The sequence below is a fragment of the Odocoileus virginianus genome, unplaced genomic scaffold (assembly GCF_023699985.2).
Source record: "Odocoileus virginianus isolate 20LAN1187 ecotype Illinois unplaced genomic scaffold, Ovbor_1.2 Unplaced_Contig_38, whole genome shotgun sequence".
Lineage (NCBI taxonomy): Eukaryota > Metazoa > Chordata > Mammalia > Artiodactyla > Cervidae > Odocoileus > Odocoileus virginianus.
Genome location: NW_027224355.1, coordinates 26,429 through 49,727, shown reverse-complemented (window position 1 = coordinate 49,727; position 23,299 = coordinate 26,429). Strand labels below are relative to the sequence as shown.

At 46.2% G+C, this 23,299-nt stretch overlaps 1 protein-coding gene across 1 annotated transcript in view; it reads right to left on the bottom strand.

Annotated features, from left to right (window-relative positions):
• PHKA2 (phosphorylase kinase regulatory subunit alpha 2) overlaps positions 1-23,299 on the bottom strand; it is a gene marked incomplete at its 5' end in the record, with an annotated part of 44,240 nt that overhangs the window by 765 nt on the left and 20,176 nt on the right. The window contains 15 exons of the mRNA XM_070464637.1: positions 258-458; positions 1,306-1,359; positions 2,555-2,725; positions 4,184-4,237; positions 5,295-5,324; positions 6,058-6,176; positions 10,528-10,629; positions 10,732-10,861; positions 10,946-11,024; positions 11,222-11,301; positions 12,008-12,164; positions 12,532-12,665; positions 13,607-13,695; positions 21,662-21,835; positions 22,724-22,893. Coding sequence (XP_070320738.1) covers positions 258-458; positions 1,306-1,359; positions 2,555-2,725; positions 4,184-4,237; positions 5,295-5,324; positions 6,058-6,176; positions 10,528-10,629; positions 10,732-10,861; positions 10,946-11,024; positions 11,222-11,301; positions 12,008-12,164; positions 12,532-12,665; positions 13,607-13,695; positions 21,662-21,835; positions 22,724-22,893 — 1,744 coding nt within the window. The remainder of the gene's footprint in view (positions 1-257; positions 459-1,305; positions 1,360-2,554; positions 2,726-4,183; positions 4,238-5,294; positions 5,325-6,057; positions 6,177-10,527; positions 10,630-10,731; positions 10,862-10,945; positions 11,025-11,221; positions 11,302-12,007; positions 12,165-12,531; positions 12,666-13,606; positions 13,696-21,661; positions 21,836-22,723; positions 22,894-23,299) is intronic.

Below are 23,299 nucleotides of genomic sequence, written 5' to 3'. Positions count from 1 at the left end.
CCTAGCTGGACTTTGGTTTACACGGGGCCAGACATGTGTTGGCTCTAAAACCTATACTGAAGGGGGCCTGTCCATCTCCAAAGGTCAAGATTTCCCAGCGGCCACAAACCATTTTCAAACCAAATGGTTGACATTTTTCACCATCTGTCAGGACATTTTTTGTTTAAGAACGACCTCTCCTACTGGATACAGGATCTCCAGCTTCGAGAGAGGTGAATGGCAGCCAACCCAGCTATACTGCCTCTGGGCACGCCCACCTGGTCCTGTAGGAACAGCTGGTTGGCCATGTGCACAATCTGGTCCACGTGGATGATGCCCCCGATGCTGTTCATCTCTGTGTCTGAGAGCAGTGTCAGCACCATGATGGCTTCCACCAGCAGCTGCCGGTACTCGGGTTGTGGCACTCGGTTCAGCACTGACTCAACGTGGACAGCAAACTTGATCTCCTGCGGGGTCATCTGCCAAGGGACCAGCAGAGATGGGTCAGGAGCGAGCAGAGGACAGACAGCCCTGTCACCCATGCCGCCGACAGCACCCACTGACTCAGAGGGCTATCTTGCTGGCCACTTGGCTAATCCTGCTCACAGGAATCCTCTGAAGCAGGAGGCTGAGAGCCAGCCAGCCCTGTCCTAGCATTAGTCACCTATCCCGAGGGACTGTGACCTCTAGCAACCCGACCATGTCTTGTTTTTTTTTCTTTCTTCATTATTCTTTGTGTCATATAGCATGGTGCCTTCGGTAGGGTAAAAATTAAAACATCAATTTTTTAAAGAATGAACAGGGGTAAAGAAACCAGGGAAGATGACTGTTGTCAGAGGAGGCTGCTATGGGTCCAGGGAACTCTTCCCTTACCAGAGTTTTCAGGAGCGATCTAGAGATCTGGAGAGTCCAGATATGCTGTTTCTGGGGGGAAGGAGGAAAGGTGATGCTAATGTGGGAAAAAACTGTAAAACTTGAGGGTTAAGTGTTGAGAAAGATGCACATGTGCTATGTCGCTTCAGTCGTGTCTGTGACCCCATGGACTGTAGCCCCCCAGGTTCCTCTGTCCATGGGATTCTCCAGGCAGGAATACTAGAGTGGGTTGCCATTTCCTCCTTTAAGGTATCTTCCTGACCCAGGGATTGAACCTGTGTCTCTTGCATTGCCAGGCAGGTTCTTTACCACTACTATCACCTGGGAAGCCCTGAGATAGGGCTTGCAAAAGGCCTGTATCTATGTAATGAGCTTGAAAGAAGGGTGAGTGGAAAGAGTCCAAGAAATTGCACTCGGTGAAAACTCACAGCATGTATGTTTTTCCCATCATACCTCTTGCGTGGTCGAGGACGGGAGCACGTAACCGTCAATGGACAGACCATGGCACTGGAGGCAGAACACATTGCACATGTCAGAACCTGATTAAAAAGTGTGCATACACACTCACGTTGCGCTGCCCTGGAAGCCAGCGCGAGGACTGGAACACGCCAGACTGTGAGAGTTATTTTTAGAGAGCTTGTTCTCACTGCCCACAAGCTGTGTTTTCGATGGAACAGTTCTAAGGAGCCGGCAGGCGTTGTTCAGATCTCACACGAACAACGCCCCAGGGACCTGCTGGGTTGTCCTCTGTGGGAGCTCCGAGTTTCACTCAGCAGCCCAGTCCTGGCAGCTGAGAGGCCCCCTTTGGTGCCAGAGCAAGGGAGATGTGCATGGTTCCTGCTGGCAGAGTGATTCTTCTATGCCTTCGCAGGCATCTATTTTTGAGGTTTCTATAATAAGCACCAATCACAAAAGACTAGAGCACATGCACAGACACGCACACGCACACTTGTGTATATAAATAACAAGTGCTGGCTCTGTACAAAGTGCCGCTCTTTCATAATAAAAGCAGCTTGGTATCAGGCCAGCAGGAGCCCGGATGGAAGCATGCGAGGCCCCAGAAGAGTGGGAAGGTCTTCTAGGAACCACTGGAGGCCTCTGCTCCCATGTGGGCACCAAAGTCACCTAAGAGGACAGGGCACCTTGGGCCTCCTGTGCCCAAGCTTTGACGGAGACCTCACAGGGAGCAGAATGCAGAAGACTGGGGAGGGGGTGTTGTGCGCCCTCTTTGGGGTGACTTTTCTCTCCTGGCCTCTCCTACTGTGAAATAAGCTAACAAAAATAACTGAGGAAAAAAAAATCAGTCCTGCCTGTGTGGTTCTTGGTTTGCATAGAAGCTTCTGATGGAGGCCAACAGTCCCTTTGGCAGGACACTGGCACACTCCAGGGCTGAGGAGGGAGAAAGTAGCTGCAGGGACCAAGGTGCGTGGCTGTTGCAGGTCGGCCACGTTATAGCATTTTATCCTGAGCCTTCCTGGCCTTCTTTGCCTCTTGCCTACCTTCAGACTTTGCTATGTTCAGAAAATGGGTCAGGGGTGGTGCCACACAGCCTGGGCCGCCACTTTATAACTGGTTCGGTTTCCAGCCAGCATTTCTCAACCAGGGGTACTTGGCCCCCGAGGGGACACTTGTCAGCACCTGGGGACATTTGGGTGGTCACACTGGGTGGTGGGGGGTGATGCAGCTCAGCAGCCAGGCTCACCTTCTGAAGGATCTTCCACACCTTCTGATAGAATCCCACGGGGACCCTGTTGATGGCGCCGTCCAGCCTTCTCCTGCGCAGCCACTGGCCCTGCCGTTCCCCCCAGCCCATGTGCTGCCCGCCCGAGTCTGATGACGATGTGCCCGTGGGTGAGGACGGGGTGCTGGACCTCTGCAAGACAGAAGGGCGTGGCTTTCAGAAGCCTCAGGAGGGCTGCCTGGGGACTAGTCAGAAACACCAGCTGGCTTTACCGGTTTGGTGACCCAGCTTCTTCCCTGCACTCCTCCAGCCACCAACGGGGGTGCACCGGCAGAGGCCCCAGGCCCAGCAGAGAGGCCCAGCAGGTCAGGGGGTGGGCTCTGGGGGGGTAAGAACCCCAACTCCACACAAGCAGCGGAGCACAGGCGGGCACCCTGAGTGCAGACGCGGGCAGCCCTGCAGCCCAGGGAGAACAAGGCCATGGGGACTGCGTTCCTCCTGCGGAGCCTGGAGTGTGGTGGTCACCGCGCTGCAGGGCTGGGGCCACCGGAATACAACACCCAGCGCTGGGCGAGGCTCTGAGTCCCAGGAGGAAGGCCTCAGACCATGGTGTGTCCACCTTCCTCTTCAGTGGCTTTCTATTCTGTTCTCAGCATGGGGCTTTCTCCTCATTCGGGGCAATGACTGCTCAGAGCTGGGGTACCATCTCCTCCTCACCTCCTCCCAGAGACTGGATTTATTCTGGCCTCTGCGAGGGAAGCGCTGGGGCAGGGCCAGCAGTTCGGCTTCTGCCTTGGGAGCCACAGGCCCGCCCACGACTGTGGAGGCCGCGGAAGAGGCTCCAGGGGCCTGAGGTCTGAACGGGGCTCCCTGGGTGCAGCCTCCCTGTGGCCAAGCGCACGTCCACTCTGCCAGCGGCCTCCCAGTCAGGGATGGAATAACCTTCATCCTTACACATGATCTGAGTTCCAGACTATCTGGCAGTTTTCCTTTCTTGGTGTGCAACCTCAAATTTAAACCTCCGCAGGGCTGGAGGCTTCTCGGAGCACACGTTTTGACTTCATCAGATCTTATTTTGAAAAGGCTGTTAGGCTGGGTTATTCCACTGGGCTCATTACTGCCATTTAAATACGGCAATAATTAGAGACAAATAAAAGTACTTACAGCCATACTCATCAGTGACTCAGCTGGTTTTCTCCCTCTAGTTTTGGGAGGAAGATTCAGACTTGCCTGTGCAATCAGAACATTTCCTCCAGCTTATCTGGGGCCTCCAGGCAAGTGGGGCCACAGCATTTACAAAGTGCCCATCAGCTCGTGCGGGCAGTGGTTCACCCCCGTGGCTCAATAGAAAGATGCATAACCACTGTCCCGAAGGTTCCAGAAGCTCCTGGGGATTGGTGAGAAGAGCGTTGCTCGCTCACAGCACACTGAGGAGCCTAAGCAGAGAACTCAAGATGGAAAAACAAAGCTCTCAGTTCCACAATTCTGCTTGCTCTCTAGCCTCTCCTCTGTCATGGTGACAGTGCCATGCTAACACTTAAACCTGTTCACAGCTTGGGGAGGGAGGGGAGGAGGTGGGGGGAGCAAGAGAAGGGCAAGGAGAGGATGCGGACACCACAAACGAGGAGGAGGCAAGGACGCATGGTTTACCGCAGACTTGGAGGAGTGTGCGCTGCTGGATGCGGCCTGGCTCACAGATATGAGCTACAAAACAGAAAGAGTCCACTCAGTCATGTGCACTGACACCAGAGGATGCATGCAGAGAGAAGGAGCACAGAACAGCCTCGAAAACAGCCGAGGAAGCAAGACGTGGAGGATGCAGGCGGCAGAAGTTCTCAGTCACCCCCGAGGCAGACGGCCCACGGTGCAGGGGCAGAGCTCCGCTTTCTCTGAGTGTGGAGCCTCCCCATGTCTAGTCAATGTGGAGGTGGCTTGTCAAGTTAGGATACAACTTATTTTCCAAAGTCACAGCCTCAAGATGCTAATCTTTTATGTTAATTTTGGAAAGAGAATAATGTATTTCCTTGATGTAAGTGGCCAAATACAATACTTATATTGGCTAACTGAACCTAAACCCATGCAAGAGAAACAGTGATCATTCTGTCCCCATAATAAGCAACAACAGCATTAAACAGACGGAAGGAAGCCCCCAGATTCAGCTCCAGTCAACTACCATCAGGATGTGGGCAACCAGAGGGACGGTGCCACCGAGTGGCTGGCACAGGAAGACGTTTGAAAAGTCTGTTCCTTACTTGGAAAGAGCATAGATTCCAATGAGAGGGCACATGTGTTTTTCCCTGGGACTGAACAGGGAATCTGCACATCAGTAGAGACTCTGTGCTCTCTCAGTCACAGAAACAGGAAATTGTTAGGAATGGTTCTCCAGTATTTTTTCTATTGCTATAATCAGTGACCACAATCTACTTGTCCCTATTCAGTTCTGTTTTTTGAATAGATACTCCTGCAGAGGCAGAACCCATCTCCATCCATCTGTTTCACAAAGTATCCTATGAAACCCAAGAGTTTGATAAATGGATTTTTTTCCTCAAGGCATGGGGCAAGGTCACTTCTCTTGCTTTCAAGTCCAGCGCTTGGCCTGTCCCAAGGGATGCCTGCCACAGCCTGTGGAGTCACCTCCACCCAAGCCTGTTCGATGGGCAGAACTGTGGCTTGAGACTCTGTACTCACAGCCTCACTTCCAACATTCAAGCCAGAAAGAACATGAAGCACAGTAAAGGAGGAAAGAAGACAGATGTTTCACCTGTTCATCAGCACTAAACCGCCTAGTCATCTGAAAGCAAAAATACATCAGAAAATAAAAACCAGTTTCAAATCAAGGCTGCCTTACTACTTGTATCACCCTCTAGAACATCCAAGGAAGTGTTGGTCCACCTTCAGGGTGTAACCATTAGTGCCTCATGGGCTCAATCTACTGAGGCCACATTTGAAATGGAGAAAATCCCAGCGCATTTCTCACTGCAGGTCACAATCAGCAGGAAACTACTTCCTACTGTAGATCACTGTCAAGTCCTAGCATAGTACCCAACCCATTAGGACTGAAAGGCTGTTGACTTGCAGTCCTGTGGGATCAGTCGAGAAGGAATTTATTATGAATTAAAGGTGAGCACCAAAAAGACACACCTATAGATGGTGGAAAATAAGGATATCATGCGCATTCCAGTCTTTCTACACTCCTTCATTTCACTGTTGCACTTGAAGGACACATTGGATGGAGAGAGGATTCAGTGACCTTTTGCAATGGCTGCGGTCCTCTTGAAAGACTGGTTCTTGTCAAGAGGCAAACATGGGGCGGGCTATTTTCCAGAATGCTCACCTAACATGGTTAATGCTAAAGATGAGTGCGTGTGGGTGCACATGAGCGGCTCTGGATGTCTGAGCACGGGAGGGATCTCTCATCCTTTACCACACGGGCTGTGGTCTGCATGCCCGGGGCTTCTATCATGTTCTCAGTTGAGCCCAGACAGGAAGACCACTTCTTTCCTGGCACCGAGAGCTCTTCTTACCTGTTTCATCTCACTCCTCAGCCTGTTGATGCCACTTCTCTCGGTTTTGGTGACTCCAGTGTGGCCCACCTCGTGGATGGAGACAGCAGGGCTGGGTGTGGAGGAATGAATGGGCCGCACTGCAAGGGAAACACACAAGGGGTCTGTAGAAATCATATCGCGTCTGCCCTCAGAGGGACACATGCATGTGCTTGTTTTTTTCTCTCTCTCTCCCCCACTCAGCTGTGCACTCCCATTTCCAGGACATGGAGCAGGGCCTGCGATACAGCATGGGCTCAGTATGCATTTGAGTGAATGGGTGACATAGTGAACATGACTTAAGGAGCATGCAAGAAACACTGAGTGACCAGAAAGCCCTTCAGTGATTTATGTTTTTTAAAATAACTTTTTATGTCTCCAAATGTACCCCTTCCTTGTCGAAACCTGCGCCCACCCAATAAAGGTCCAGCCTTGGGGCAAGAAAGGGAAGAACAAGCCAACTAAAGGTGAAGACACAGCAGCAGCCATCCCAGAAGGGGCAGGGGGGCTCCACCCTGCTGCAGTGGCCTGTCCGTGGCCTTGCCCCACTCACTGGTGCTCCACGCTGTGTGCACAGTGATCATTCTAAAGGGTACACGGGGGACCATGTCACTGCCCACTCAGACTCCTTTCAGGCCTAGCCCAGTCTTCAGGATAAAGCCTCCCAAGGACACATGAAGCCCCACCGAGTGGAACCTACCCGCCCCACGCAGCTGTCCCCTCCGAGGCAGTCCCTCAGTGCTGGGTGTTGCACCAGTGGCTCCCTCCCATCCCAGAGGAGTAGAGACAAATAAGGAGCCCAAGGACAGCAGAGAGGGAGGACCCACGAAGAGTAGCCGGAGTGGGAGGAGGGACACGGGGAGAGTGGAAAACAGAAGCCAAAGGGGCCTGTTTGTACTGGGCATTAGCTGAAAACATTAATCTCAGACACCTCAGGATTTAATAAAAATTGAGTTTTCTTATTTATAAAAATTCAACAGTTACAGGTAGGGCCACATAAACTGAAGAATTATAAAGGACAATTAACAAATGTTATATGCAAAAAGACAGGACCTCTTCTGGCCTTGCTTGCAATTTGACATATGTATGGTTTCAGACGACATTAGTCTGTTCCTAGTTTCATAAGCTTCTATAGCTTTATATCTAGTAGCAATTTTTCAGTAATTATCTGTGTCAAACCACGTATATTATTTTGATGAGCAGAACACATTAAATATTTATCTTATATATTTACATTTCAAGGATTGTGCATTTGAAAGGACTGAAAATTACTTTTGGAAAAGGATCCTGAGCGTTCCTCCTTCAGGAAAGGAGAAAAACCACCAAAACACATCTGATTGCACGATGCTGACTTTGTTTGCCTGCTGGCACCCACTCTAAAGAAAAAGATCTGAAGTACCCAATGTCCTTATTAAATAAAAAGAATGACAGCCCACACTGCATTTCTTTGGCTTGATGAAATAAATTCACCAATGTGTCTGCAAATCAGTTCACTTTATTGTGAGGAGGATAAATGATAATTGCCTCAATTATAATTAGGGAGCATTTGAGAACAGAATTCCATCAGGACTTGGGTGATTGTATTTCCTAACACTGGAGACAGGGAAAAAGGGAGGTACAGAGAAAAAGGGTACAGAGAAAAAGGGAGAGAGCAAGATGAGGATGAAGCAAACTCAGCAAGGTGTTGTGAGGCTGCAGAGTGCTGTTCTCCGGGCCTACAAAGGGTAACGGGGGTCTGGTTGAAAACTCATCCACACTAAAGGTGGAGCACTCGGGTGCTGCAAAGACAGCCCTCATGTGCGGACCCCCTGGTCACCTCACCCCTTTCTAAGCCCCGTACACAAGAGGGAGGCCAGGGTGCGGAGGGGTGTACCATGTCCACATGCTCCCATGGCTCTCCCCAGCAGCTCACCAGAGGGTCACAGAGCCCTCCAAGTTGCAATGTTAAACCTAGGACTCTTGTCAATGTCAGTGAAGTAGTAACCTTACACCCAAACTGTATGTCCCGAATCAATGATTACTGATGACGTTTGTATAGAAGCAGTTCTAGGCAGCGCTGGATACGTCAGTCAAGCCTTCAGTGACCCCCTCCCCACAGAGGAAAGAAAGCTGAAAGGCAGGGGTTAGCACACTTCAGAGGTGACCCACTGTCTGTCTCCGCACAGTCTATGAGGTAAGAATGACTTTGTATATTGTTGGGGGAAAAAAACAAATGAATAGTATCTTTGTTGTTGTTTAGTTGCAAAGTTGTGTCCAACTCTTTGTGACCCCATGACTGTAGCCCACCAGGCTCCTCTGTCCCTGGGATTTCCCAGGCAAGAATACTGGAGTGGGTTACCATTTCCTTCTCTAAAATAGTATCTTAGGATACATGCAATGATATGAAATTCAAGTTTTGCTGTCCAGGATTGTTTTTTGGCACCCGGCTTCTCTTTGCTGACATGTGGTCTGTGTCTGTGTTCAGGATGTGACAGCCAAGCTGAGGCCTGTGACCAAATGGAGCCTGACTGGTTCCCTCTGGCCTTTCACAGGCTGTGTTTGCTGACCTCTGGTCTAGAGGAGGACAGAGCTTAGAAAGGGCTTGGTAAGAGAAAGTAGTGTATCACAAAAGGAAACTCTGGTGGAGGGAGAGGTGGGAAAGAGGCACTTATGGAGTTGGGGGGCAGTGTTGAAGTGGAGTTTATAATGACCTATGCCCAGCATTTGCCTGTGTTGTTGTCTGGCATTTGAAAACATGGTCAGATAGGAAAAAAATAGTTGGGGAGTTGAGAGAGATGCTGTCAAATGGAGGCAGAAAGGCTGGCTGAGGAAGGCATGGAAGGAAGAAGATAACTACTCTGACTGCAGGGCTGGTGGGCACTGCCTAAGTTCTCTGATGTTAGGAGGTAAAGACTCAAGAGTCTGTCCTAGAAGACAGGGAGGGCCCAATGTTAATAAAAACCCTCCTTAAAGGAGGCACAGAGATTGTAGCTACTACTTTGTGACCAGACGGGAGCCCAGGTATGAAGGTAGGTATACTGCTTCCCCAGTGGATGCATCTTCAGCAGCTGCTCATCCCGGGAGGTCCTAGACCAAGTGCTGCTTCTCTCTTTTTGTTTTTTAGCAGTTGGTTCCAGCAAATGGTGGCAGAGCTATGTGCACAGGGCCAGGGGTGAGGGGCACAGTCAATGGGACCTATGCAGCCTCCAGTGGGGCGGAGATGGCCACATGTGGGACCAGGGAGGAGTAGCAGCCTGAACAAACCAGCCCTGAGAAGAGGGGCACAGCCTGGCGGGAAGGGGAGGCTGGAGCTTGGAGAAGGGAGAGGATGCTGCTACGGAGAGCTGACAAGGGCCAGATGGGGAAAGGCCTCAGGTGACAGGACCACGGGGGACAGCCAGCTCTCCAGTGCTGTGGGGGCTGGCCTGGAGGGAGGGAGGCAAGGTCAGTTCCTGGTGAGAGAGAGAGGGGAGCAGAACCAGGCTCCAGTGAAGAGTGAGCACGGAAGGAGGCTGCACTGCGACAGGATGACAGGTAGGTACACTCTGGAATATGTTAAACCCACAACATTTTTGAAACAGCCTTTTCAAAAGCTCTCTGAAAATTGGCAGTCCAAGCAGGTCAGGAAGAAAGGAAAGCAAAATGATTTTGTTTCTGGTGGAATCACCTATGGCAACACGTGGGTCAGTGCGCTGAGGCCTCTTCCTGCAGCTGTCACAGCTATGCATCTTATAGATGAAAAACAAACCAAGACTAGAGGGAAATGAGCATTCGATCAGGCTCACTGTGCACTAAGCTCGTGTTCATGGTATTGTAAATGTAGTAAAGGTGAATCTAATACTTTTTAGTAATTTCAAAGGATCATGAAACGATCCTGGTTCCTTTTGAGAAAGGGCTTCCTGTAGCAACAGATGTTCTACAGTCCATCTATTATGTAAAATAAAGGGAATTTAGTACAGAGTTCTAATTCAGTGGCCTGTGAAAGCATCCAGACACCCTGGTAAGTGTGGAACTGAGGTTCACAAGGCCCTGTCACCAGCTAGCTCTGTGACCTTGGACAAGGGAGAGCTGTCTTAGCTAGCCACATCCTTCCTAAGAGGGAATTGCAAAGTTCCAAGTCTTCCCTTGTTGCTGCTGTGGTCTACTAACTGCACCCCAGAAGTTCAGTCTTTGGAGAAATGTGTTCTCATTTCTCCCAGGGGTTGTACTGGTTGGTGATGATTTTTCTCCTTGTTCATCTTCCTTATTTGTGGTGAGAGTGGTCTGGCTGCATTAGGTTTCTCTGCAGTGCCCCCAAACCAACAGGAGTAAAGGAGATGCCCATGGACATCAGGCAATATGGTAATTCTCATGCAATTGTGAGATTCATTTGTATTTGCATAGGCAGGGATGTGTTAGAGTTAGGTATAGGAGGAAGGAAGTGGGGGTGAGGATTAATGAGAAAGGAAAGGAAACAAAGAAAGACTAACTTACTGCTTCTTTCAACACCAAATTCTTTGCCACTTAAGATGTGGTGCAGGAGATTTTTCATATCAAAAGGGCTGAGGTTCATCAAACTTTCAGAAGCTTCTTCTCCTGAAAACAAACATGTTAAGTTTTCCCAGATACAAGACTGGTGGCAGGAAAAGGGAGAGTTGGGTGAACTCAAGCAGTGCGAGCCGCCCTTGAGAATCCCACCTGAACAGTTCAGGCTCCGCGCCAGCTCCGTGGCCATCACCTGAATGATCAGTCCAATTCGGAGCCGGAGCATCTCCACGAAGAGGCTGGGCTGCGCCCTGACGTACATCGCCAGGTACACCACGATCTCCTGACACAGACACATGACGAGACGGGGTTTCAGAGGCTGAGTGGTAGCGGACATGCCCCTGCTGCCCAGAGACGGCCCACTGACCTGTGTGAGCACGGCGATGCTAATGTCCTGCCCGCTGGCTTCATAGATGAGCTTCGTGAGTTCCTCAGGGGGAAGAGGCCTAGGAAACAACAGCGGCACAGAAACACCATGGATGATGCCTATGAGCACCTTTAGCCCTCCGTGGAAGAGCCTCATTTTCCAGGTGGCAGGGCTCAAGCGACAGGATCTCTTACAAGACTTTTCCTGAATGGTAGATGGTGCTGAGGTATCCTCCCCACCCCGAACCCGAGTCCCCCCCACAAGCTGAAGACTTACGCAGAGATGGTCTTCTCCCGGGGTTCTGGGGGCAGGCCCACTGTGAGCTGCTTCTGGTGTGACAGCAGGTCTGTGCAGGCCTGCATGGTCAGGGAGAAGGTGAGGGGGAGAAAGATCAGCAAAGCTGGTGGGGAAGGGTCGCTGCCAATAAATTTTTCTTTATAAACTTGACCTATGCTGCCATTTATTTGAAAATTCATATACAGACTCTAGGCTAAGCAGCCCAGGCTGAGTTGGGTCCCTGTGGTCTTTGTGTTCCCAGAATGTGGCCCCAGGCCTGACTCTGCAGGGCCTAGCCGTGAGTCCTAAGTCTTAAAACACCGATGTTAAGACTTAATGACCATATTATAGTCCTAAATTGCCAGTTTCCCCATTATTCACATATAATAAATACTATAATAATAACCTTGAGTGTTATAGAAAGCAGTTCTGGAATTAGCAGGGCCTCGGGGTTAAAATATCCCTGATGACTGTGCTACAGATATGCAGAAATAAGAGCGTTCTGGTTAGGAGGGTGCTGGACCACAGAGCATTTTCATTTTATTTCTTGGTAAATCCTTTTCTGCAGCTAAGAAGCAACAAAACTAATCAGTCTGAATTTCAACTGCTCTGTCCACCTTCCAAGAGCTGTGGGAGATCAGGAGACAAATACCCGCTCCATCTGTGTATTAAATACTGTGTTTCCTTTACAAATACAAGGTGCTTGCCTCCAGCTCTCCTAATAGGAAGAGAGCATGGGGCTAGAAGGGATAGACAGCCAGCCCGCACACACGCAGTGGCTCTGACCTCAGCCAGGACCTCCACTTTCTTCCGGAGAAGGCCGGAGATGTAGCGGATCAGACCCCACTCCTGGTTCAAGCCGGCCTTCCCATAGAGCTCGCTGAGGAGGTTGTGAACAGTGACCCCGTGCTGTCCAGAGAGATTTGTGTCCCAGCTGGGACCCCTGTCAAGAGATGGAAAACCCTCCAAGTATGGCCCAGAACGTTGAGAAGCCAGATTCTCTCGCAGTGGCGCTCACCTGGCAGGGAAGGGAATGCACCAGTGGGCATCGTGCCAAGTGCTTGGGCCCTCCCATGGCCTGTGAGCCTCACTTGGGCCACGGGACCATGTTGTCTTCTGTCCATTTGAAACAGAAGCCTGACATCAGGAAACGGTGAGATCCTGGCTTCAGCCAGTCTTCTCATTTCAGCAGGCACAGAAGGCAATGGAGTCTGGGTACTCTGGGTGACTACAACCATAATGCAGCTGGCTGCCAGGCCTAAGCCACGGAGAAGAGAGAAAGCTGGACCTCGCCAAGATCCTGCACTTACTTTATCACATACAGAATGTATAGAATGTCTGCTTGGTCCTGTAGGTTCGAACAGTCTTTCAACTGCTCAACCAGCTTCTCACAGTCCACGTCACCACGGTCATCTCTGGGAAACTGGAAGTCATCTTCAGGGGCCTGTCCATACAAAAGACAAAAAGCAGGGCTCAGGGGCTGGGCATGCACTTAGAGAAGATGAGAAAGTGACACACCAACCCGGTCTTGGCACTCTGCTGCTGTGCCATTCTCCAGGTTTTCATGGGATCTTTGGTGACTTTTTTTTTTTCCTCCGGTGAATCACTATGTCAGTCATTGTCTACAAGAGACTGAACAGGTTAAAATCTGTGTAAATTTTATTTATGTGAAAGTCAAAAATGGGCAAAACCAACCCTGGTGTTAGAAGTTACCTGTGGAGGGAGAGGCCAGGTGGGGCACCAAAGGTGCTTGTCCCTCACATGGGTCTGTTGGCTTGGTGATAATTCACTTAGCCCTATGCTTATATTTTATATACTTTTTATATGTTAAACTTCAATAGAATATTTTTTGAAGGCAAAACACAAAATGAGTTTTAAACAACATAAAATTGTGGTTAAAATAGTCTCCAAAAGATGCAGAATCTTTCTGATAAAAGCAAAGGAGATTTGGAATAAAGTAACAAATTATGGGAACTAGTGGGGAATATTCTGAGAGTTTCTTCTCCAGAGGAATCTTTTTCAGGTTTCCTGCCCTGCTCTGAAAGCAACCCAGCCTTGGCTGGTAGTCCCAGAGAGGCCAGGATTGGTAGCAAGTTGCCGCGTTTCCTTTGGGTGGCACAGATTCTGGTGAGTGGCAGAATGTCAGGAGCCTTCTCCATGCCAACATATAAAGGTCTGGGTCAAATTCAATGTACAGACAGACATAAACCACAATCCAGACACCAAAGTGGGTGCACATGAAAACCCAGCTTCTAGCCCTACAAGTCCTATATATCAAGAAATATGGTCTTTCTTTTGAGGTAAACCATTTAACAAGAGCTCCTGGGACTACACCAGCACAAAAGAACATTATACTTCTTGAAAAAGTGATCCCAAATACTTTACCTTTTTTAGGAATGGCTGAGGAGAATCAACGAGATTCAGCGATTTACGGTGGGCACTTAGAACTTTAGTTGGCAAAGCCATGGGAACAACTAGAGAAAAAAGAATAAAGAGCTCCTCTGAGCAGGAGAAAGGATAAAAAAAAATTTTTCAAGAGCTAAGGTGGCTACTCCTTATTCAATACAAACCAAATAAGGAATGATTAGTTAAATTTCAAAAAGAATTTTTCATGTAGCTAGATCATGTGCTAAATGTGGAAACAAGCAATGAACAGGACAGAGATCTTGGCTTAAGAAATATATTTTCACTTTTCTCTCTTAGAATTCAGGGGAAACTACACAGCAAGTAGGAGTGGAAGGGGCCTTAGAAATAAATGATCAACTCTGACTTCTTTTTCGTTCAGATGGGGAAACTGAAACCCAGAGACAGTAGACCATTTGTCCAAGGTCCTGTCCACTACTGTGTGTCCCTTTGCCACTGTAGGGTGTTAGTGCTTCTGTTTTATAACCACCTTTATTTACTTTGAGGGGAGCCTACACCACACAGCCTGTGGGATCTTAGTTCCCTGACCAGGGACTGAACCCAGGCCCTAGGCAGTGAAAGCGCTGAGTCCTAACCCCTAGACCACCAGGGAAATCCTCTTTTAACCACCTTTAGATGTTATCATTGAGGGGCTTCCCTGGTGGCTCAGACATTAAAGAATCTACCTACAGTGCAATGGCTCAGATGGTAAAGAATCTGCCTGCACTGTAGAAGACCCAGTTTCAAGCCCTGGGTTGGGAAGATTCCCAGGAGGAAGAAATGGCAACCCATTCCACTATTCTTGCCTGAGAAATCCCATGGACAGAGGAGCCTGGTGGGCTACAGTATGTGGATCGCAAAAGAGTCAGACACTACTTAGTGACTAAACAACAATGAGATGTTATTATCAATATTTAGTTATTAAGCTGTCTTTTTCTGCCAGGTTATATTGTATCATCTATAGAAAATGAGTTTTCAAGGTAAAGATGTGGTATATTTAAAAGGCATTTATAGACCTCCAGGTTATACTACTGAATTAAACATAAGTTTTAATTTTACTTTCTCTTAAACCCCCAATAACAGTACAAAAATAATTAAAAAAAAAAAAGGCAAATCCTAAAAACTAGGGAAGCTGAGCAGAAAACAATAATAGAGTTGGAAAGCTAATGGACAAAAGACAATTGGTTTAGTAGACCCAAGGCAACCAAACCCCAAGATTACAGTGGGGAAAACAAGCACCAGTCAAATTTCTACCAGAGAATCCTCAGAAGTCTAAGGAGCTTGCTGCACCATGGACCTCTAGTACCTGGGGGTCCAGAGAGGGTATCCAAAAGAAGGAAGACAGAGAAGAAGCTGTGTGAGAAGCAGTGAGCTCCCTAGATACCTTCTGCAACTCCACATACCATGGCAACAGCCTTGCTCACCGATAGAAGACTAAAGGGTCTCTCTGAAGAGAGTATAAAGAGGGTGGTATGTGCGTCTCTGGAGGGAGTGCTGACCCACGTTTCTGAAGGGATGGCTAAATGCCTTGGGGGAATAAGTGACTGTATAGGTAATCAGACCTTTACCACTTAAAAAGGACATTGTGAAGGAAGATTGTAGAACATCTCTGGGAAATCTGGCCTGCCTACACCCATCAACAACAGGCCCTACTCACAGGCTTGGAGGTTCTCATGCCTGAGCAGATAACCAAGGGACACCCAGCACTGGAGGAAAGACTAATGTGAAAGACAGAGACCAAAAACAACAGGAAACATTGACTTGGGGGAAATGGGAGACCATTTAGGTAGAAGAAAATGTAAAAACAAAACCAAAAATCTCTGCCATTAACTTTATTAGAGTCATAAAAATTGTACTGCATGCATGAGACAAGAAGAGATACAATTCAGAGAATAGAGATTTAAACCGTGACAGCAAAATAGGAAAAAGTCAATTGAGCAGGTGGAACAAAAAGTTCAAACAATTGTCCTCAGAACCGAGCAAAAGACAGAGAAATGAAAGACAAGAGAGAAATGATAAAAGACTTCTCCAGGAGGTCAATAATAGAATCACAAAGTACAAGAGAGACAGGACAGAGAAAATGTAAGGAAGGAAATGAATCAAGAAATTATCAGAACAACTGTACAGGACTGAAAAACACACATTTCCAGATAGACAAGATCCACTGGGCAGCCAACACAGCAGATGAAAATACACCCAGAACAAGGAACCCCCACTGAAATTTCAGAACCTGAGAGTAAAGAAAAACCTAAAAACTTTGAAAGAGAGGAACAGTTTAAAGGATCAAAAATCAGAATGGGTTCAGATTTATCAACAGCAACCCTGACAGCAAGAGGACAATGAAGGGAGGCTTTCAAAATTATCAAAGAAAATTTATTTCAATCTAGAATTCTATGCCCAGCCAAACTCTCATATGGATAGGGAAAATCTGTAGCTAAGAGAACACACTTGTCATAGCAAATACCCTCTTCCAACAACACAAGAGGTAACTCTACACATGACATCACCAGATGGTCTATAGCAAAATCAGATTGATTATATTCTTTGCAGCAAAGATGGAGAAGCTCTATAGTCAGTAAAAACAAGACCAAGAGCTGACTGTGGCTCAGATCATGAGCTCCTTATTGCAAAATTCAGACTTAAATTGAAGAAAGTAAGGAAAACCACTAGACCATTCAGGTATGACCTAAATCAAATCCCTGATGATTATACACAGAAGTGACAGATTCAAGGGATTAGATCTGATAGAGTGCCTGAAGAACTATGGAATGGAGGTTTGTAACACTGTACAAGAGGCAGTGATCAAAACCATCCCCAAGAAAAAGAAATGCAACAAGGCAAAATGGTTGTCTGAGGAGGCCTTACAAATAGCTGAGAAAAGAAGAGACATGAAAGGCAAAGGAGAAAAGGAAAGATATACCCATCTGAATGTAGAGTTCCAAAGAATAGCAAGGAGAGATAAGAAAGCCTTCTTAAGTGAACAGTGCAAAGAAATAGAGGAAAACAATAGAATGGGAAAGACTAGAGATCTCTTCAAGAAAATTAGAGATACCAAGGGAACATTTCATGCAAAGATGGGCACAATAAAGGACAGAAACAGTAAGGCCCTAACAGAAGCAGAAGAGGTGGCAAGAATACACAGAACTGTACAAAAAAGGTCTTAATAACTCAGATAACCATGATGGTGTAGTCACTCACCTAGAGCCAGACATCCTGCCTGGAGTTGTGAGGTCAAGTGGGCCTTAAGAAGCATTACTATGAACAAAGCTGGTGGAGGTGATGGAATTCCAGCTGAACTATTTCAAATCCTAAAAGATGATGCTATTAAAGTGCTGCACTCAATATGCCAGCAAATTTGGAAAACTCAGCAGTGGCCACAGGACTGGAAAAGGTCAGTCTTCATTCCAATCCCAAAGAAGGGCAATGCCAAAGAATGTTCAAACTACTGCACAACTGTGCTCATTTCACATGCTAGCAAAATCCTTCAAGCTAGGCTTCAACAGTACATGAACTGAGAACTTCCAGATGTACAAGCTGGATTTAGAAAAGGCAGAGGAACCAGAGATCAAATTGCCAACATCTGTTGGATCATAGAGAAAGCGAAGGAAATTCCAGAAAAACATCTACTTCTGCTTCATTGACTACACTAAAGCCTTTGACTGTGTGGATCACAACAAACTGGAAAATTCTTAAAGAGATGGGAGTACCAGACCACCTTACCTGCCTCCTGAGAAACCTGTATGCAGGTCAAGAAGCAACAGTTAGAACCAGACATGGAACAATGGACTGGTTCAAAATTGGGAAAGGAGTACATCAAGGCTGTATATTGTCACCCTGCTTATTTAACTTCTATGCAGAGTACATCATGCGAAATGTTGGGCTGGATGAGGCTCAAGCTGGAATCAAGATAGCCAGGAGAAATATCAGCAACCTCAGATATGCAGGTGATACCACTCTAATGGCAGAGAGTGAAGAGGAACTAAAGAGCCTCTTGATGAGGGTGAAAGAGGAGAGTGAAAAAGCTGGCTTAAAACTCAACATTCAAAAAACTAAGATCATGGCATCTGGTCCCATCACTTCATGGCAAATAGATGGGGGAAAAATGGAAACAGTGACAGGCTTTATTTTCCTGGGCTCCAAAATCACTGCAGACAGTGACTGCAGTCATGAAATTAAAAGACGCTTGCTCCTTGGAAGAAAGCTATGACAAACCTAGACAGTATATTAAAAGCAGAGACATCACTTTGCCGACAAAGGTCCATATAGTCAAAGCTATGGTTTTTCCAGTAGTCATGTACAGATGTGAGAGCTGGACCATAAAGAAGGCTGAGTGCTGAAGAATTGATGCTTTTGAACTGTGGTGCTGGAGAAGATTCTTGAGAGTCCCTTGGACAGCAAGGAGATCAAACCAGTCAATCCTAAAGGAAATCAACCCTGAATATTCATTGGAAGGACTGATGCTAAAGCTGAAGCTCCAATACTTTGGCCATCTGATGCAAAGAGCCGACTCATTGGAAAAGACCCTGATGCTGGGAAAGATTGAAGGCAGGAGAAGGGGGCCACAGAGAATGGGATGTTGGATGGCATCATTGACTCATTGGACATGAGTTTGAGCAAACTCCGGGAGACAGTGAAGGACAGGGAAGCCTGGCGTGCTGCAGTCCATGGGGTTGTAAAGAGTTGGACACAACTTAGTGAATGAACAATAGTCTTCAGACAAACTCCGGAAGACAGTGAAGGACAGGGAAGCCTGGCATGCTGCAGTCCATGGGGTTGCAAAGAGCTGGACACAACTTAGTGACTGAACAACAGTTTTCAGACTTGAAAGGTCTCAACAATTTTACCTGACATAAACTGTTTCCCAGGGAACTACTGGATGTCCTCCACCAAATAAGACAGTAAGCTAACCAAGAGGAAAAGCTGAGATACATAAAATAGGAGAGCCAAGAAGGAATTCTCCAGTATGATGGTGAAGGAAGATTTCAGGATAAAATCTACATCCTGGGGACTTCTCTGGAGGTCCAGTGGTTAAGACTCCACACCCATTGCAGGGGGCATGGGTTCAATCCCTGGCTGGGGAACTAAGATCCTACATGCCACATGCAGCCAATTGGAAATAAAAAATCTACATCCTGGACACAGAGGGCAGCCAGGCCAAAATGGTCAGTGAACTTCAGAAACATGCACGCTGAGGGCTACCATCATTGGGCCCTGTTCCAGTGAAACTATTGAAACTATTCTAGAATGTATTCCACCAAAGGAATAAATTGAGAAGGGAGAATATGCCAGAATCAAGAACCAGCGAACCCAACTGAAGAGATAAACAAAGGAGATTCCAAGGATTATAATAAAGAAGAGACCCAGGATGCCAGGTATGCAAAAGGCCTAGAGAGCAATCAGTCAGACAGTAGGAGACTTTTGGACTATAAGCAGTGGGACCATGAGTTTCATACATATGCTTGACCTTGTGGAAGTTTCTATTGTGTGGCCACTGGAGGGAAGTTAAGCTAATTACAAGGGCAACTATTATTTTTAGAAAAAAATGAAAAGCAAAAATGATAATGTAGTATACTACAATACTGAGTTGGGAATAATATTTATATACATACAGAGACAGAAATAGTGAATGCTGATTTAACTAAACCTTAATACAATTGCATGGACAGGTTAGAGGAAGTGAAGCAGAGGAGTGGTGATTTAAGACAGGTGAATTCCTCACCTGCATAAGAGAAAGGTCACAGATACTGAATAAACATGATGCATCAAAGACAGCAGTTCAGTTCAGTGCTCAGTTGTGTTCAACTCTTTGCAACCCCGTGAACTGCAGCATGCCAGGCCTCCCTGTCCATCACCAACTCCCGGAGTTTACCCAAACTCATGTCCATTGAGTTGGTGATGCCATCCAACCATCTCATCCTCTGTCATCTCCTTCTCCTCCTGCCCTCAGTCTTTCCCAGCATCAGGGTCTTTTCAAATGAGTCAGCTCTTCACATCAGGTGGCCAAAGTATTGGAGTTTCAGCTTCAACATCAGTCCTTCCAATGAACACCCAGGACTGATCTCCTTTAGGATGGACTGGTTGGATCTCCTTGCAGTCCAAACGGGACTCAAGAGTCTTCTCCAACACCACAGTTCAAAAGCATCAATTCTTCGGTGCTCAGCTTTCTTTATAGTCCAACTCTCACATCCACACATGACTACTGAAAAAACCACAGCTTTGACTAGATGGACCTTTGTTGACAAAGTAATGTCTCTGCTTTTTAATATGCTGTCTAGGTTGGTCATAACTTTCCTTCCAAGGAGTAAGTGTCTTTTAATTTCATGGCTGCAATCACCATCTGCAGTGATTTTGGAGCCCAAAAAATAAAGTCAGCCACTGTTTCCCCATCTATTTCCCATGAAGTGATGGGACCAGATGCCATGATCTTAGTTTTCTGAATGTTGAGCTTTAAGCCAACTTTTTCACTCTCCTCTTTCACTTTCATCAAGAGGCTCTTTAGTTCCTCTTCACTTTCTGCCATAAGGGTGGTGTCATCTGCATATCTGAAGTTATTGATATTTCTCCCGGCAATCTTAATTCCAGCTTGTGCTTCTTCTAGCCCAGCGTTTCTCATGATGTACTCTGCATAGAAGTTAAATAAGCAGGGTGACAATATACAGCCTTGATGTACTCCTTTTCCTATTTGGAACCAGTCTGTTGTTCCATGTCCAGTTCTAACTGTTGCTTCCTGACCTGCATACAGGTTTCTCAAGAGGCAGGTCAGGTGGTCTGATATTCCCATCTCTTGAAGAATTTTCCACAGTTTATTGTGATCCACACAGTCAAAGGCTTTGGTGTAGTCAATAAAGCAGAAATAGATGTTTTTCTGGAACTCTCTTGCTTTTTCGATGGTCCAGTGGATGTTGGCAATATGATCTCTGGTTCCTCTGTCTTTTCTAAAACCAGCTTGAATATCTGGAAGTTCACGATTCACGTATTGCTGAAGCCTGGCTTGGGGAATTTTGAGCATTACTTCACTAGTGTGTGAGATGAGTGCAACTGTGCGGTAGTTTGAGCATTCTTTGGCATTGCCTTTCTTTGGGATTGGAATGAAAACTGACCTTTTCCAGTCCTGTGGCCACTGCTGAGTTTTCCAAATTTGCTGACATATTGAGTGCAGCACTTTCACAGCATCATCTTTTAGGATTTGAAATAGCTCAACTGGAATTCCATCACCTCCACTAGCTTTGTTTGTAGTGATGCTTCCTAAGGCCCACTTGACTTCACATTCCAGGATATCTGGCTCTAGGTGAGTGATCACACCATCATGATTATCTGGGTCATGAAGATCTTTTTTGTATAGTTCTTCTGTGTATTCTTGACACCTCTTCTTAATCTCTTCTGCTTCTGTTAGGTCCATACAATTTCTGTCCTTTATTGAGCCCATCTTTGCATGAAATGTTCCCTTGGTATCTCTAATTTTCTTGAAGAGATCTCTAGTCTTTCCCATTCTATTGTTTTCCTCTATTTCTTTGCACTGTTCACTTAAGAAGGCTTTCTTATCTCTCCTTGCTATTCTTTGGAACTCTGCATTCAGATGGATATATCTTTCCCTTTTCTCCTTTGCTTTTTGCTTCTCTTCTTTTCTCAGCTATTTGTAAGGCCTCCTCAGGCAACCATTTTGCTTTTTGGCATTTCTTTTTCTTGGGGATGGTCTTGATCCCTGTCTCCTGTACAGTGTCACAAACCTCCATTCATAGTTCATCAGGCACTCTGTCTATCAGATCTAGTCCCTTAAATCTATTTCTCACTTCCACTGTATACTCATAAGGGATTTGATTTAGGTCATTCAAATACATAAATATGAAAAGAAACAACTAAGAGTTGAAAAGTGGTTGCCTCTTAGTAGAACGACTGGGGGAAGTGAGGAGGAGAAAGGTGAGGCAGTAAACAGCTACACTTTGTTGCCTTTAGGATCCTTTGACTTGTACATTATGCTCCCACATTACTTTCATAAAAGAAGTTATTTTAGTAGGCAGAGAAAAGTTAATAACATACATGGAATTTCCAAACCCTTTGCTTTCGCCATCACGGAAAGTATATCCCGAGTGGAATGGATAGCACTGAAAACATGGCTGTCCTCTGTCTTCTTACAGAGAGGTGGCAGATAGCACTTCGAGGATGTGCTTTGCAGAAGGTGGTTGATATACTGGTCAAGCTCGTCTTGGCTTTCTGTAATTACACAGGTAAGAAAAAGAGCCAATGAAAACAAGCTGCAGAAACAACCTAAATGCATAAAAGTGAATATGTGTAGCTGCAGGTACTGAACAGATTTAGTGGAAGACAACATTTTGATATAAATACTTGACCTCCACTCTGCCTCTAGAAAGGAAGAGATTTACATAGATGATGCATGTGTTTATAAAGTTATTGTTTGGAAAAACTTCATTCTAAAGAAAGAAAAATACAGGTCAAGATGGTGTTTACATCACATCATCCCAGGATGAGCTGAATATGTAGACAATCTGAGGGCCAGCAGTCAACATCCAATCTTTTGGTTTTCATTTGTTCTGAATGAGCTACACATTATGGAACACCCCACAGACCCAATCCCAAGTCCTATCTAGAAGTGAAAAACAGGTCACTTCAACCCCAAACCTTGCTCAGTTTGAGAAATATTATATACATAGGATTTTATCACTTACATCCAATCGAGCCAAGACCATTCTATCACTCCTTTGAAAATTCAGGAACTGTGTTTCTTTATATTTTGTGAAAAGTCTCCATTCCTAAAACTCTTTGTCCCTCTAGGTTTAAAAAAAAAGCCTCACTTTTGCAGTTTAGGTTTTTAAACTGGCAACCCACTCCAGTATTCTTGCCTGGAGAATCCCATGGACAGAGGAGCCTGGTGGGCTACAGTCCATGAGATCACAAAGAGTCTGACATGACTGAGCAACTAACACTTTCTTTTATTCATTTTAATATGTCAAAGTTTCTGAAGACTTTTTTGTTGTATTAGTTACCAATCATTTTCTGTGCTTGAGTTTTAGGGCAACTTTATCACAATGCCAAGGTTTAAATAAATTCAGGGACTGCCTGCAAAGGCATTCCAAGCCGTACCTTGATTATAGGTGTCTTCCAAATATCCTCCCAGGTGTGAATCACTATCAGGACTGAAGCTTCCTTCACTGGCATCATCAAACAACTTCTCATCACAGTCTGGATCCAGGAAGGTCAGATACGTGTAGAAAGAGGTGGTGAGAAATTCCGAAAGACTCCCTAATTTTACTCTGCCAAGGAGACACTATGTTAGAGATATAGGTAGATGTGGACAAACTTCCATGATGAATCATCAAGAGACAATTTTCAATAACTAGGTGGAGCTTCTGCCAGAATCCATAAATACGTCACTCGCAGATTGCCCCATACAAGTAGTCAGCCAAGAAATGAAAATGAAAATTCAATAGCAAGTATGAAGTGGAAGCACATAGCATATTAAAAGCCAAAAAGAATCATACTGATTTCTTACTCCTAAACCCAACACAAATAGAAATCCATTTTACTGAACCAACCAAAGTTTTACAAAACATATTGAGAGAACCACTTTTAAACAAAGCCAACCCTTGAGGATTTTTTGCCCTAAAACAACTAGACCAGAACAAAACCACAAGAAATGATTCTCTGGGTGCCCTAGTG